Below are 12,404 nucleotides of genomic sequence, written 5' to 3' on the forward strand. Positions count from 1 at the left end.
GCCACAGCCTAGCACAGATGTAAGCATATCTAGAACCATCAATTCCAGAAGTTTTCAATATACTTCATTCAATACTAAATTGTGACCTGCATTGCACAGGGACATATCCCAACCTCTGATTCATGGAACATATACATGCTAATAAAAATGAGGAAAGAATGGTATTTTATCATTGGAGATTTCCCCCCCCCCCCCAAGAAAACAATAAAATTTGTGCAAATTTGGATCTGGGTGTTTTTTTTTTTAAACAATGCCTTTTATAATCTTATTTAATAATATTAAAATAAGGTGTCTCACTCATTAAAAGAAAGCTTGGCTGTCCTTTTGAGAACATTAACAATTTACAATGGCAAGTTAATTAAGAGAACATAAAACTTCATTTTACAAATTCACAATGCTTTATCAATTTTCAAATGGATGCTGCATTTCCAAAAGAAAGAGAGAGAGAGAGAGAGAAAAGAAAAAGCACAACCCCTATCTTTTTTTCCCCTCTGTAACAACAATTTACAAAAAAGCCCTACATTATTTGTAAAGAAACATGTTAAGAGAATGAATGTTTTGTAATTAGAAAAATGGCAGTTTATAGACCTTCCCCAGTGGAGTAGTGGTCTTTCATGATCCTTGTGGGGTTGGCAGGTCAAATATAATTGGTGGGTTGGTTGGCTGAAAGCTGACTGTACACGTTGAGGCATTAATGTATGTTGTGTAACCATCTGTCATAATGCCGTAACCTGTAGAGAAAATGTGTTACATTTACTGTGATGTAAACAAACATTGACCTAGTATAATGCCCACTCAGGGACAAAAGGAGTGGGAAAATGTTCTAAACACACTTTGGAAACTGCATTCAGTTAAAGCTTTAAACATATTTCCAGTAAACTAAAATCACCCACATAATTCTTTCCCTGGGTTTTTAAGCAATAAAATTTTGCTTTAGTATGAATTAAAAAAAGTTAAGAAGATAAAGGTGTCTTCAATTTACATTATAAGAATTGTTTCTAAACTGCTCTGTAGGTTCATCATATGTAAAATATAACCATGATGTAAGACAATGCTTAATTTAATTGGTGTTAACACCTCTTTCATTACATGGGCAATTTAGCTACCTGATATATCATGAAGTCACTTCAGAGAACTTGTCAAAAACATTCCCACTACCTCCCAAACATTTTTTTAATTCAAACTTCATCTAGATTATCCACAAGTCCATTAGACTCTTGTCTGTGTACTTCAGCAGCATTTGGTGGGGCGTACTACTATTTAAAGCAGGGGTCCCCAAGATGTGGGCCGCAGCCCATTGCCGGTCTGTGTCCTGTTTGTAACAGGGCTGGGTGTGTGTGCATGCCCGCATCTCCACTCATGTGACCGGCAGTGCTCGCAGCCCTACTTGTGCGAGCAGCAGGCACTGGTGCTTGCAGCCCCACTTCACAAATGAAGCTATGTGCATGCGTGTGCCTGCCCCACGCACAAAACCATCCCCTCTTCCCACTCTCCCTCCTGCGCCAGGCCCCCAACCCGTAAAGATTGGGGAAACACTGATTTAAAGTACGATGAACACAGAACACAAATATGTTCCCCTTTGTTCAACAACCTGTTCCGTTGCAGGTGCCAAATATATGTGGTGTAAGATGCTATCAATAAACTGGTGGGAAAATGGCAGAAAAAGGAGAATCAAAGCAGAGCACCAGTTTTCTAAGATCCTTGCAATGTAGAATATGGTGCTGTGATGTTGTCTTTTGCTTTGTTGCTGATTACAAAGAGTAAAGGGCACCAGCGTGTGGGCCGGTGTAATATTCTATTTATTCTGAAATTTGTCAACAGGATAGGACAATGCTGGATGATGTCTAAACTCTTCCCAGCCTGCTCCTATTCACTCTCTTCAGTGTTGGATCTTTCTTTGGGCTCACAAAGGAAGCTTAAAAACTCTCATTAAATTCTCCGTGATCAAACCATCTTCAGAAGATAGAAAAATCTTAAAATCTTCCAGAATGCCATCCTCGGCATTAGAAGACTCTATAGTAACTTAGACATTATATGTGTATCTTGTGTGTGTGTGTGTCTTTGTGTGGCAAAAACGTACACAAGAGCTTCTCCTCCAGTGCTGGTTGATACTGTCAGGATATTGGATCTATAAAGAGGGAGGCTTCTTTTCAATATGCTGTCTCAGAATTCTGTGCAAATGATATGACCAAAAATGCATGGTGTATGGGAAGTCATACAAATTTAAATAAATAGGAAAGAGAAAAAGATCTTTGCAATTTTACTCATCAAAAGCCAAATTAGTGAGTTTAGTGGCACCAAATTTTTGTTCTGTCCTTTCAGGTGAAAATAATCTTATATAATTTACCCTTTGCAATTAATAATTAAGGTGCTGAGGGTTAAATCTATACTTCTGAGAACAATTATTTCACAATTGCTGTACAGGCAATCTCTCTCAAAAAAAAATTCCATTTGAGTTGTTTTTAAAATAGATCCTCTCTGTGATCTATGATTTTGCTTTTTAATAAAATAGTGAAAAGCTGAAATCCTCAACAGTATGCAACTGCTTGTCCCAATTAATGTAAGAGATGCATGGGCATTTATAGGTTAACTATGAACTGAATTAAATGAAATATAATTTTGATTCTGATATACTGAATATATATGGATATATATGCGTGGTCTTAAAAATACAAAACCATACTTGTCCATTCCATGTTGTCAGCTGAGGACATGATTCTACTTTCACCTAGCAATACCATATTTCTCTATGGCTAAGATCCTAAAGTATAATAGGGCATTTGATGTTTGTTATAATAATAATAATAATAATAATAATAATAATAATAATAATAATAATAATAATAATAATAATAATAATAATAATAATAATAATAATGGTATTTGAATGGGAAGTTTCATTATGTTCGAGGAAATCTACTCATATAAGTAGAAACTGTTATAATCTCAATGCTCTTGAATACTCATTAAATCTCTTTTATAGTTGAAGTGTGCAATACCAGCCTAGTCATAAACTTAAATTGTATAATGCTGAACTTCACAGTAGCTTTCCATAATGATCTCTCCATCAGTTAATTCTATTATTAGTGGAAGTTTGATTACTTTCAACATGGAAGACAACTACAAAAGCTGCAGGCAGTTTCCATGCTTTAATAAAATATTTGTTTCTTATGTCATTTATTTAACAGTAATACCTAAATATTTATAGAAAACTATACAGTTTGCCTTATTTTTTACATGGCTGCTGCTGTGGTTAAGGGTTAGTTAGCATTTCTCATTACGAAAACCTATTTGAAAGTCTTTATATAACACTGGTATAAAAACCTAGTTGCTTTAAAATAATGCAAACGTGGGGGGGGGGGGGAAAGCAACAGTATTAACTGGACATCTGGTGTTTTATAAAGTTACTCCAAAGCTGTGTGCTTACAGACAGCTTAATTAGAGACCATAAGAAATTTCCAGAAAAAGGGAGGTATGAAATATAAAGCATTTAAATATATCATTTTTTAGCTCTGGGGTCACAACATTGTTCTCTCTCTGCTCTCTCAAAGGCAGCACTTGCAGTATTTGTCTCACTGGGATATAAACGCGACTAAAGTTCATTAAATATTTAAAACTCCTGCTTAGTTTATTTGAAGGAATTTCTCATTACACCACAACCAGATTTGTGCGCTAGAAATGTCCCTGCTTTTAATTTAACATTAAAGCAGGATATTTAGAAAAGCTTATCTAAAAACACATACACACTATTTAAAAACATCTGAAATTTAAACCAGATTATAACTCCACACACATCCACACACCCACTTCACTTGTTATTTCTTGATCTCTGTTATTTGGGTTATGTTGTTCACATCTTGAACCTTCTATTAAAAAACATGTGCAGAATGAAACCACTTGCTGCAACATAAATGGTCTCTTTTATCTGAAAGGCTCCAAATGATTTAAAGATGTTACTCATATCTGCAAATCATACAAGACTCTTAGGGAAGCTTCAATGCCCAGAACATGGACAAAAGCCATAAAGTGGATATTGTATAGGTAGTCCTTGACTTACAACCACAATTGAGCCCAAAATTTCTGTAAGATTATCTGGGACACTACACATCCTCTTCACGACCTGTTTTCCTTGTTACCTTCTGGGAGGAGGCTTCGCGGTATCCAAAGCAGAACATCCAGATTCAGCCAGAGTTTCATTCCATACAGCATTAACCTTGCGAACTCTCAAGCTTCCTCCTTCCGTTATATATTCAAGATGGACAATATTTAATATTTATTGCTACGTATATGTAGGGATGTGAGTCTGTACATATGTTGTTCATAGTATGTTTAGGTGTGTGTCATGTATGTGTTTCACTTTGAGAGCGGGCAACTAAATTTCATTTTTGATGTGTGCCATTGTGCCCACAGTATAAAAATGACAAAGTTTATCTTATCTTATCTTATCTTATCTTATCTTATCTTATCCAAGTAAGAAATTTGTTAAGTGAGTTTTGCTCCATATTACAACCTTTCTTGCCTCAGTTGTTAAGTGAATCACTGCAGTTGATAAGTTAGTAACTCGGTTGTTAAGTGAATCTGGCTTTCCCACTGACTTTGCTTTGTCAGAAGGTTGCAAAAAGTGATCAGATGACTTTGGGACACAGAATGGTCATAAATATGAACCATCTGAATTTTGATCAGTGACTAAAGGAATACTGCAAGGGTCGTAAGTATGAAAAATGGTCACAAGTCACTTTTTTCAATGCCGTTGGAACTCTGAATGGTCACTAAACAAACTGTTGTAAGTCGAGGACTACCTGTACTTGTCTACTATAAGGAGGATTTATCAGGATGGTAAATAACTTGATACAATCAAGTCTGTGCTTCCCTATTATTGACTCAAATGGCACCAGGCCACTTCCTGTAACGCACAATTCTCCTTATCTCCTATTGCTTCATCTTCAGCTCTAATATTGGTTTAAATGCTGAACGTTATACATGAATATTTTTTTTAAAAAATAACTTCACTTATATTTCAAAACCCTTTTGTGACAAAATACCAAAAAGAGTGGCTCTAATATTTTCTTGTCAAAAGGCATCTTATTTCATGGATTGCTTACCTTCATGGATACCTCCAAAGACATGGAGTTTCGGTCTTACTCGCCTTTGTACTGTGTTTAGCAATTCCACACAGCCAACCCTCTGCAGCTCCTTTGGAACCCAGTCTCGAAATCCTAAAAACATGATAAAATTGATTGTCTTACATTTCTGTATGTAAAGTTTAATACAGATTTTTAGGAAGCAGTAACTGACAGAGGGTTTACTACATTATCTATAATTCTATCGCTATTATAATATACAGTGGCTTTTAAGAAACTTTTCATTGGCACAATGACTCTTAAAGTTATGGGCATTATTCTTTTTGAATTCTACCTCTGCCTTTCCAAATAATATATTTCGCTACACAATTTGATTTAGCTAATTGCACAGAGTCACCTACATAACACAAGGCTGTTAAATATGTATTCTTGGTAGCGGTGCACCTTCTCAACTTTCCTTTGCCTTTTCTTTAATGGTGTTTGCCAATTGATCAGATAATGATGGCTTACAGAGTTACACTGCCTAAGCACTTGATAATTCACCTATTACATATATCTAACATACAGCAACTCAGTGCAAAATCCATGTGTGTATGTATGAGATCATGTGAACTGGCCTATATCTTGAAATCTGATGGGCCTTTAGAACAATGTGCATACACAGAACATTCCCTGATATGATTATTTATGTAAAATTATATAATAAGTAACGCTTATACTGGCCTTTCTTATTTTGGCATCCTCCATGCTTCATGGGCAACTGACCTCCCCCAAAACTGAATGGTGGGTCCAACATGGCTAAAGTGTGCTGTGTAAAGGGGTTACACCATGTTAGCCCAAGCAAAGTGCCTCTTCTTAAAACACTCAGATAACATAGTTCAACAGAATTTTTCCAGCAATCCCAATGGAAGTGTTGTCCATGCTTGTATGTACAGACAACCTGAAAAAGTTCTCCAAACAATAGTGGCGAGTCTTCCAGAGGATGCAGCCATATCAGTTTTTCAAGAACAGTTGCTTGGCTTGAGCCATTGCATTTCAAAAAGTCTCACTAAAGAGTGCCAGATTGTGAGATGGCTACTTTCTTACTGTGGCCCTTTTAAGAATCTAGGAAGCGGCCCATTATGTGATTCTGTATTATGGAAATGCAGTGGATTCCCCAGCTGAAGTGAATAAAATAATTTTGCATATGGTCACTTGCACACTGATAGAAACTACAGAATCAGAATAATAACTATTATTTCCATATGGCAAAATGGAAGGAAATGTAGATTTTCAATGTCATTACCTGGAAAATAGGTAATTAGGGAAATCAAACAAATATAAATCCAGATGGTGTCCAAAGACATCAATACTGACATCCATGCAAGAAGCATTTATTGAAAAAAAACAGCAGAAAAAGAAAGATGGTTGACATATGAGTATCTATTAATACAAGACAAGGGAGAATTGTCTAGGAGGAGCTGAGAGAACAACTAGGAGAAGGCCATTTTCAATGATTTTTTTTATAATCAGCTAAGGCTTTTAATATGGACAAAAGGATAATTGGAATCAAGAAGAGGAAAACTGAATTTGAAGTAAAATAATGTATAAATGATGATCATGTAATAATTAAAAGACGTATACATTGTTATTAAAATTTGAGGATGAACAGCTAAAAGAACATATGATGAAATGGACTACAAATGTTGATTATAAGAATTGTTTCTGTTGTGTTTTGTGGATAATGAACTAAAAAAGAAGTATGGGCAACTGATGTAGTATATAGTAATGCAGCAAGATTATAATGAAATACCCACAGTGCAAGATTGGATTATAAAATTGATGGAGCTTGTGGCAAAGTTGACCATTTTGGTCAGGGGAAAAAATAATAAAATATTTTTTTTTAAAAAAAAGACTGAAAGCCTTATATGGACTTTTTGTTGAAAGAAGAAAAGACTGAAATGATTTATGGACTTGGGGATTAAATAGGATCAAAGAGCAATGGGAAATAAAATTGCAGAATCCTCTGCGCCTTCTGAGCTTGGTTGTTAGCTTGAAAGATGTTTCATTACCCAACTAGGTAACATCATTAGTGCAAGTGGGTGTGGAGTTTACTTCCTGTTTACCTACCCTTTAGCTTGCCCTGCCAGTTTTAGTGGGTTTTTCCTTTGCAGTTCCTGGCTTAGGTTAATGTTTTCTACTTGATTGTTTGACTGGTGCTAATCTTGGGGTTGGCTGCTGGAAAGCATGTGTTCTGGTTTTTCTGTTTCCTTCTTAACTTTTGTATTGTCTCTTAAATAGTTTGTAAATATGTTTTATTTCTATGTACCTATCGATAGCTGATTTCTCAAGAATTCTCTAACATTCTTTCAAGAATTCCATAACATTTTTGGATTTAGCTTATTCTAGAATGCTCTCAGTTTCCAAGATTACAAGATTAATATTAGCCCTGTGAGATAGTCCAGTCAAGAAAATCAGAAGTACTAACTCTATCTTTATTGTTGCTTATATTATCAAAATCTTGCAGGATTGAAAGTATTTTCCCCCTCCTTTTACTTTGCATAAAACTAGGGAGAGTCCCTTCTAAGAGTTCTTTTCCCATGTATAAAGAATGGTTGCTGGAATTGGGTATGTCTAGTTTAATGAAGAGAAGGACTAGGGGGACATGCTAGTAGTGTTCCAATATCTCAGGGGTTGCCAAAAAGAAGAGAGAGTCAAGCTATTCTCCAAAACACCTGAAGGCAGGATAAGAAGCAATGGATGGAAATTAATCAAAAAGAGAAGCAACCTAGAACTAAGGAGAAATGTCCTGACAGTTAGAACAATTAACCAGTGGAACAACCTGCCTCCAGAAGCTGTGAATGCTCCAACACTACTTTAAGAAGAGACTGGAAAACCATTTGTCTGAAATGGTATAGGGTAGTGGTGGCGAACCTATGGCACGGGTGCCAGAGGCGGCACTCAGAGCCCTCTCTGTGGGCATGCGCGCCGTCGCCCCAGTCCTAGGCATTCAGCTGGGTTTTATAAAACCTTTTTGCTTTAGGCCTCCGCTGCCGTGTACAAAAAAAAAAGATTCAATCAATCAGTCAATTTCAACTTCTCGCGGGGAAAAAAAAAGATCTTGCAAAGTTGGAATTGATTGACTGAATTTTTTAATCCCATCCAGTCTGCTGTTACCACCGCAGCCATGCCCACCCAATGGGCCACACCCACCCAATGGCCACACCCACCCAGCACCCGACGATGCATAAGTAGGTTTTGGGTTGCAGTTTGGGCACTCAGTCTCTAAAAGGTTCGCCATCACTGATATAGGGTTTCCTGCCTGAGCAGGGGGTTGGACTAGAAGACCTCCAAGGTCCCTTCCAACTCTATTATTATTATTATTATTATTATTAGTTATTGTTGTTGTGCAGGGGGTTGGACTAGAAGACCTCCAAGGTCCCTTCCAATATGATGATGATGATGTCATCCCACCTTCTGTAGGATGAGATATCTTCTGCATGTTGGTTATCCCTTCTGCATCTCTCCCTTTTGTTTCCTAAGGTCATTCTCTCTACAATTATACCATTGATTTCAAAATGTGGGCATTAATATTTAATTCCCTAAATTATATTGTGGTTAAAGTATGTAAAAGATTATCTTCTCCCACATATACCAATGCAGACTGAAATTTTCACAGGCCCTTTTCTGAGTGCTCCTAACAAATGAGATGTAATGGATATCTGCTAAGGAGACCTTATGTTCAATAGTGATACAAGCTGTGGAATATATGCTTTAATGCTTTTAAGTTGCAATTTTAAATTTGTTTTTAATATTCCTCTTGTACTTTAATATTATATAGTTTAATTATCTTTCTATAGTCTACTCAAAGGACTTTGACAAGATAATGGTAGAAAATGTGGTAAATAAGAAGATGCAGTATATACCAGGCTTGGTAGGATTGCATAATACAATAGTCATTATAATTTTGTTGTATGTTTACACAGAGCTCTGTCATCAATTTGTGTTCATCTCGTTTTTTACAGCTTTGTAGCTGATAATGCTAATACCATTGTCAACGCATTGACAACAGATAGAGATGCAGCCATTTTCTTCTTTTTGCTTTTAGAGATAGATGATGCTGGGGAGGGAAGGGAATGTGCATGAGAGTCTAGCTCAGTGTTTCTCAACCTTGACAATTTTAAGGCATGTGGACTTCAACTCCCAGAATTCCACAGCCAGCAATGCTGGCTGTGGAATTCTGGGAGTTGAAGTCCACATGCCTTAAAATTGTCAAGGTTGAGAAACACTGGAGCTAGACATAATAACACTGAACCTAGCATGAGAACCAAGGTAACTGAAATAAGAAATGATAAGGAGTTGGTGGGATGGAGAACTGGGGCTTTAAACTAATTGGGGAATGTGATTTATGACTGTTAACTGGAGGAGGGAATTGTGCTTTGATACTATGTGCTCAGAGGAGGAGAATCCAGTTTTTGGCTTCCATGTGTTAGTGCCGATGCTATGCTACTCAAATAAAGATTCTTTAAGGTAAACAATGCCTCAAAGTTATTTGATGAGTTTCATCTGTTGGAACCATGACAACCATTCTGTACATACCTTGTGTGAAAAGGTTATTGTATATTGTAGAGTGGATGCACTGCCTTTTAAACTTCTCCAAAGAGAAGAATGCTGAAAAAGCCTGCTTTCTTACTTTAATTAAGTCTTCTTCATTATTTTCTCCAAGTTACATCGGTGCAAGGATGAGCACTCTTATATATATATTCTTCTCAATCATATTTTATACAGATTTTGCAATGCAAAATCTTATTGCACCACCAATATTCATTGTCATATGGAAAGGGTGTTTGAGAAAGATGGAAATGAAAGAGACACAGCCACCTGATTTATAAAAAATATAGGTTACAGCTTTAATGGTTACAGCTGGGCCCACACAGAGCATAGATCTGTTTTATACACCTCACTCTCTCCCCAGATAGGAGAGAGAGTGCACAGGTCAGTTGCTTTAGAATTACTCATGTGCTACAGGAAAGGCCTCTTCATGTTATGACAACATAAAGGTAAATCACTGGTTAGGAATTTCTGTCTTTAATAGGGAAAAACAAAAAATCAATCATTCAAAAGTGTATGGAGCCAAGGTAGCTAAAGCTCATTTAGGTTTGTGCCCAGTATTTTCTATAAATGAAGTAGCTATATGTGTACGTATGCATTTCTTTCTTGAAACCAAAGAAAGATACTGTATTAGATATACAAGGATTCATTGGTAGAACTTTGGGTGACTTGCAATTGATTGTTTATTTAAATACAGCAATTAAAACTGCAAATTCTTGGTTTAACTTTCTTCTTTACTGTTTCTCATCTGATACATATTGCAATTAATTATATGCTTAAAGGCTGTACTAACATTTCCCTTTGAAATATTTAAAGTACAGAATTTTATATGTTCTGCTCTGAATGTGAAACAGGCTGTTTTAGGCATTATGAATTCTTTGCAGCCTTAGAAGCTGTATTTAAAACCACAGGACTTGACTCAGAGATCCAAAACATAAGGCAGACAATCATACCATACACCAGAAGAACACCAAAGTAGAACCAACTCAAAGCAGAAGACAGAGCAGCCCCCGAAAACCGAAAGAAGGACCAAACCATCACCAAGCTCCCAGTAGACAAAGGACGAACCAAAGTTATCATGGACAAAATACAATATACAGGTTATCATGGGCTGAACACAATACATACAAAAAGTCAAAGAATTACTGGAAGACAAAGAAACCTACATCCCAATAAATACCAACCCAATACAGAAACTGGATGACATGATTAAGAGAACCGTCAATGATCTAACCAAGAAAAGTCAAATAACTAAAGAAGAATGGAGGTGGATGAAAATCAGTGAACCTGTCCTGCCATGCTTCTATGATTACCCCAAAATACACAAGACCAACATACCTCTTACTCCAATTATCATGGAGTATCATTACCACGGACTTCAACATATAACATAGTTAAGGAACTTACAAAGAAGCTTAGATATCTCACAGAAGGGAGTGAATATTTTATAAACTCCCCACTACAATGCTTCCAGAAAAATCAAAGATTTAAAAATAGAAAATAAAATTATGGTTCATTCAGAACTAATGAAATAATTCATGGCAACAGTATTATGCAACATACCTGACCTAGCCAAATACACTAAGATCAAAATATCCAGAATCATGGACCTCATTAATCTTTGCCTCATTAGCTTCTTTCAGTTTGATGACAAATATATCAACATCCATTGGATCCACTCTTAGGACTCATAACAGAGACTGAAAAGCAGCATCTAGAAACTATAGCACTCCCACTAACATAACCAAAAACATTGAACCAGTATGTACAGTAGATGACACCATCATCATAATAAAAAACAATTAAAGACACATGAAACTATCAACATCTTCAAAGAAATACATGCACAAGAGAAGAAAGAAAAAACCCCCACTACGCTTCCTAGCTATCATTATCAGCAGAAGAAATGACAGCAATACAAACACAAGTCTATTGAAAAAGAGTACACACTAAGAGCCCATTCTCCAACAAGTGCTGTATTGTGTAAGAACATTATTCAGCTGAGTACAAAGTTAAGTTGCAGCAACCAGAACACTAGAAAAAGGAAACAGATTGCCTATACAACAACTTTCAACAAAATGGATATCAACACAACTTTATCAGAAAGTACTTGACCTTACTACAGCACAACCAACACAAGCTATGAAAAGGATAACTATATGATACATCAAAAAATCTCAGAAACAATCAACAGACTACTACAATCACATGGCATTATCACCGTATGCAAACCAACCAAAACATTTTAAGTAAGCCAAAAGATTCAGTAGCCCAAGAAGAAGAAAAACAGGGATCTGTTTATTGTAGACTGGAATAGTCACTATGTAAGACAGATAGGCAGAAGACTAACAGAGTGCATCCATGAATAAGAACACATAAATTCAACCAAAAGCATCCTAGACCAACCTAAATCCAAAAACACTAGGGAATTCCTAGAAGCTTGGCACTGAAAGAAATTAGCCTTCAATAGACACAGAGAAATAAACCATATTTATGTACCATTCAACCGAGAAAATAAAAAAAACTAAGAAAGGAAATAAAAGGACCAGAACACATATTCTTCAGCAACTACCACCTAGGTAAGTAGGAATTAATATAATCAAGCAGAAAATTACCCTAATTAAGGAACTACAAAGAAAACCACACCCCTACCAACACTGATAGGGAAGGCTATGGTATATAAACAGAGAACAAGCCCCTTACTTACTCACAATGATGATAACATCTAGTTGT

General features: G+C 36.2%; 1 protein-coding gene across 1 annotated transcript in view; it reads right to left on the minus strand.

Moving 5' to 3' along the window:
• Positions 1 to 275: 275 nt before the first annotated feature.
• MPPED2 (metallophosphoesterase domain containing 2) overlaps positions 276 to 12,404 on the minus strand; it is a 130,599-nt gene continuing 118,470 nt past the window's right edge. The window contains exons 5-6 of the mRNA XM_015811437.1: positions 5,103 to 5,216; positions 276 to 731 (exon numbers count right to left, since the gene is read on the minus strand). Coding sequence (XP_015666923.1) covers positions 613 to 731; positions 5,103 to 5,216 — 233 coding nt within the window. The 3' untranslated portion in view covers positions 276 to 612. The remainder of the gene's footprint in view (positions 732 to 5,102; positions 5,217 to 12,404) is intronic.

Source organism: Protobothrops mucrosquamatus, unplaced genomic scaffold, assembly GCF_001527695.2.
Source record: "Protobothrops mucrosquamatus isolate PMUCROS unplaced genomic scaffold, P.Mucros_1.0 scaffold_50, whole genome shotgun sequence".
Classification (NCBI taxonomy): domain Eukaryota; kingdom Metazoa; phylum Chordata; class Lepidosauria; order Squamata; family Viperidae; genus Protobothrops; species Protobothrops mucrosquamatus.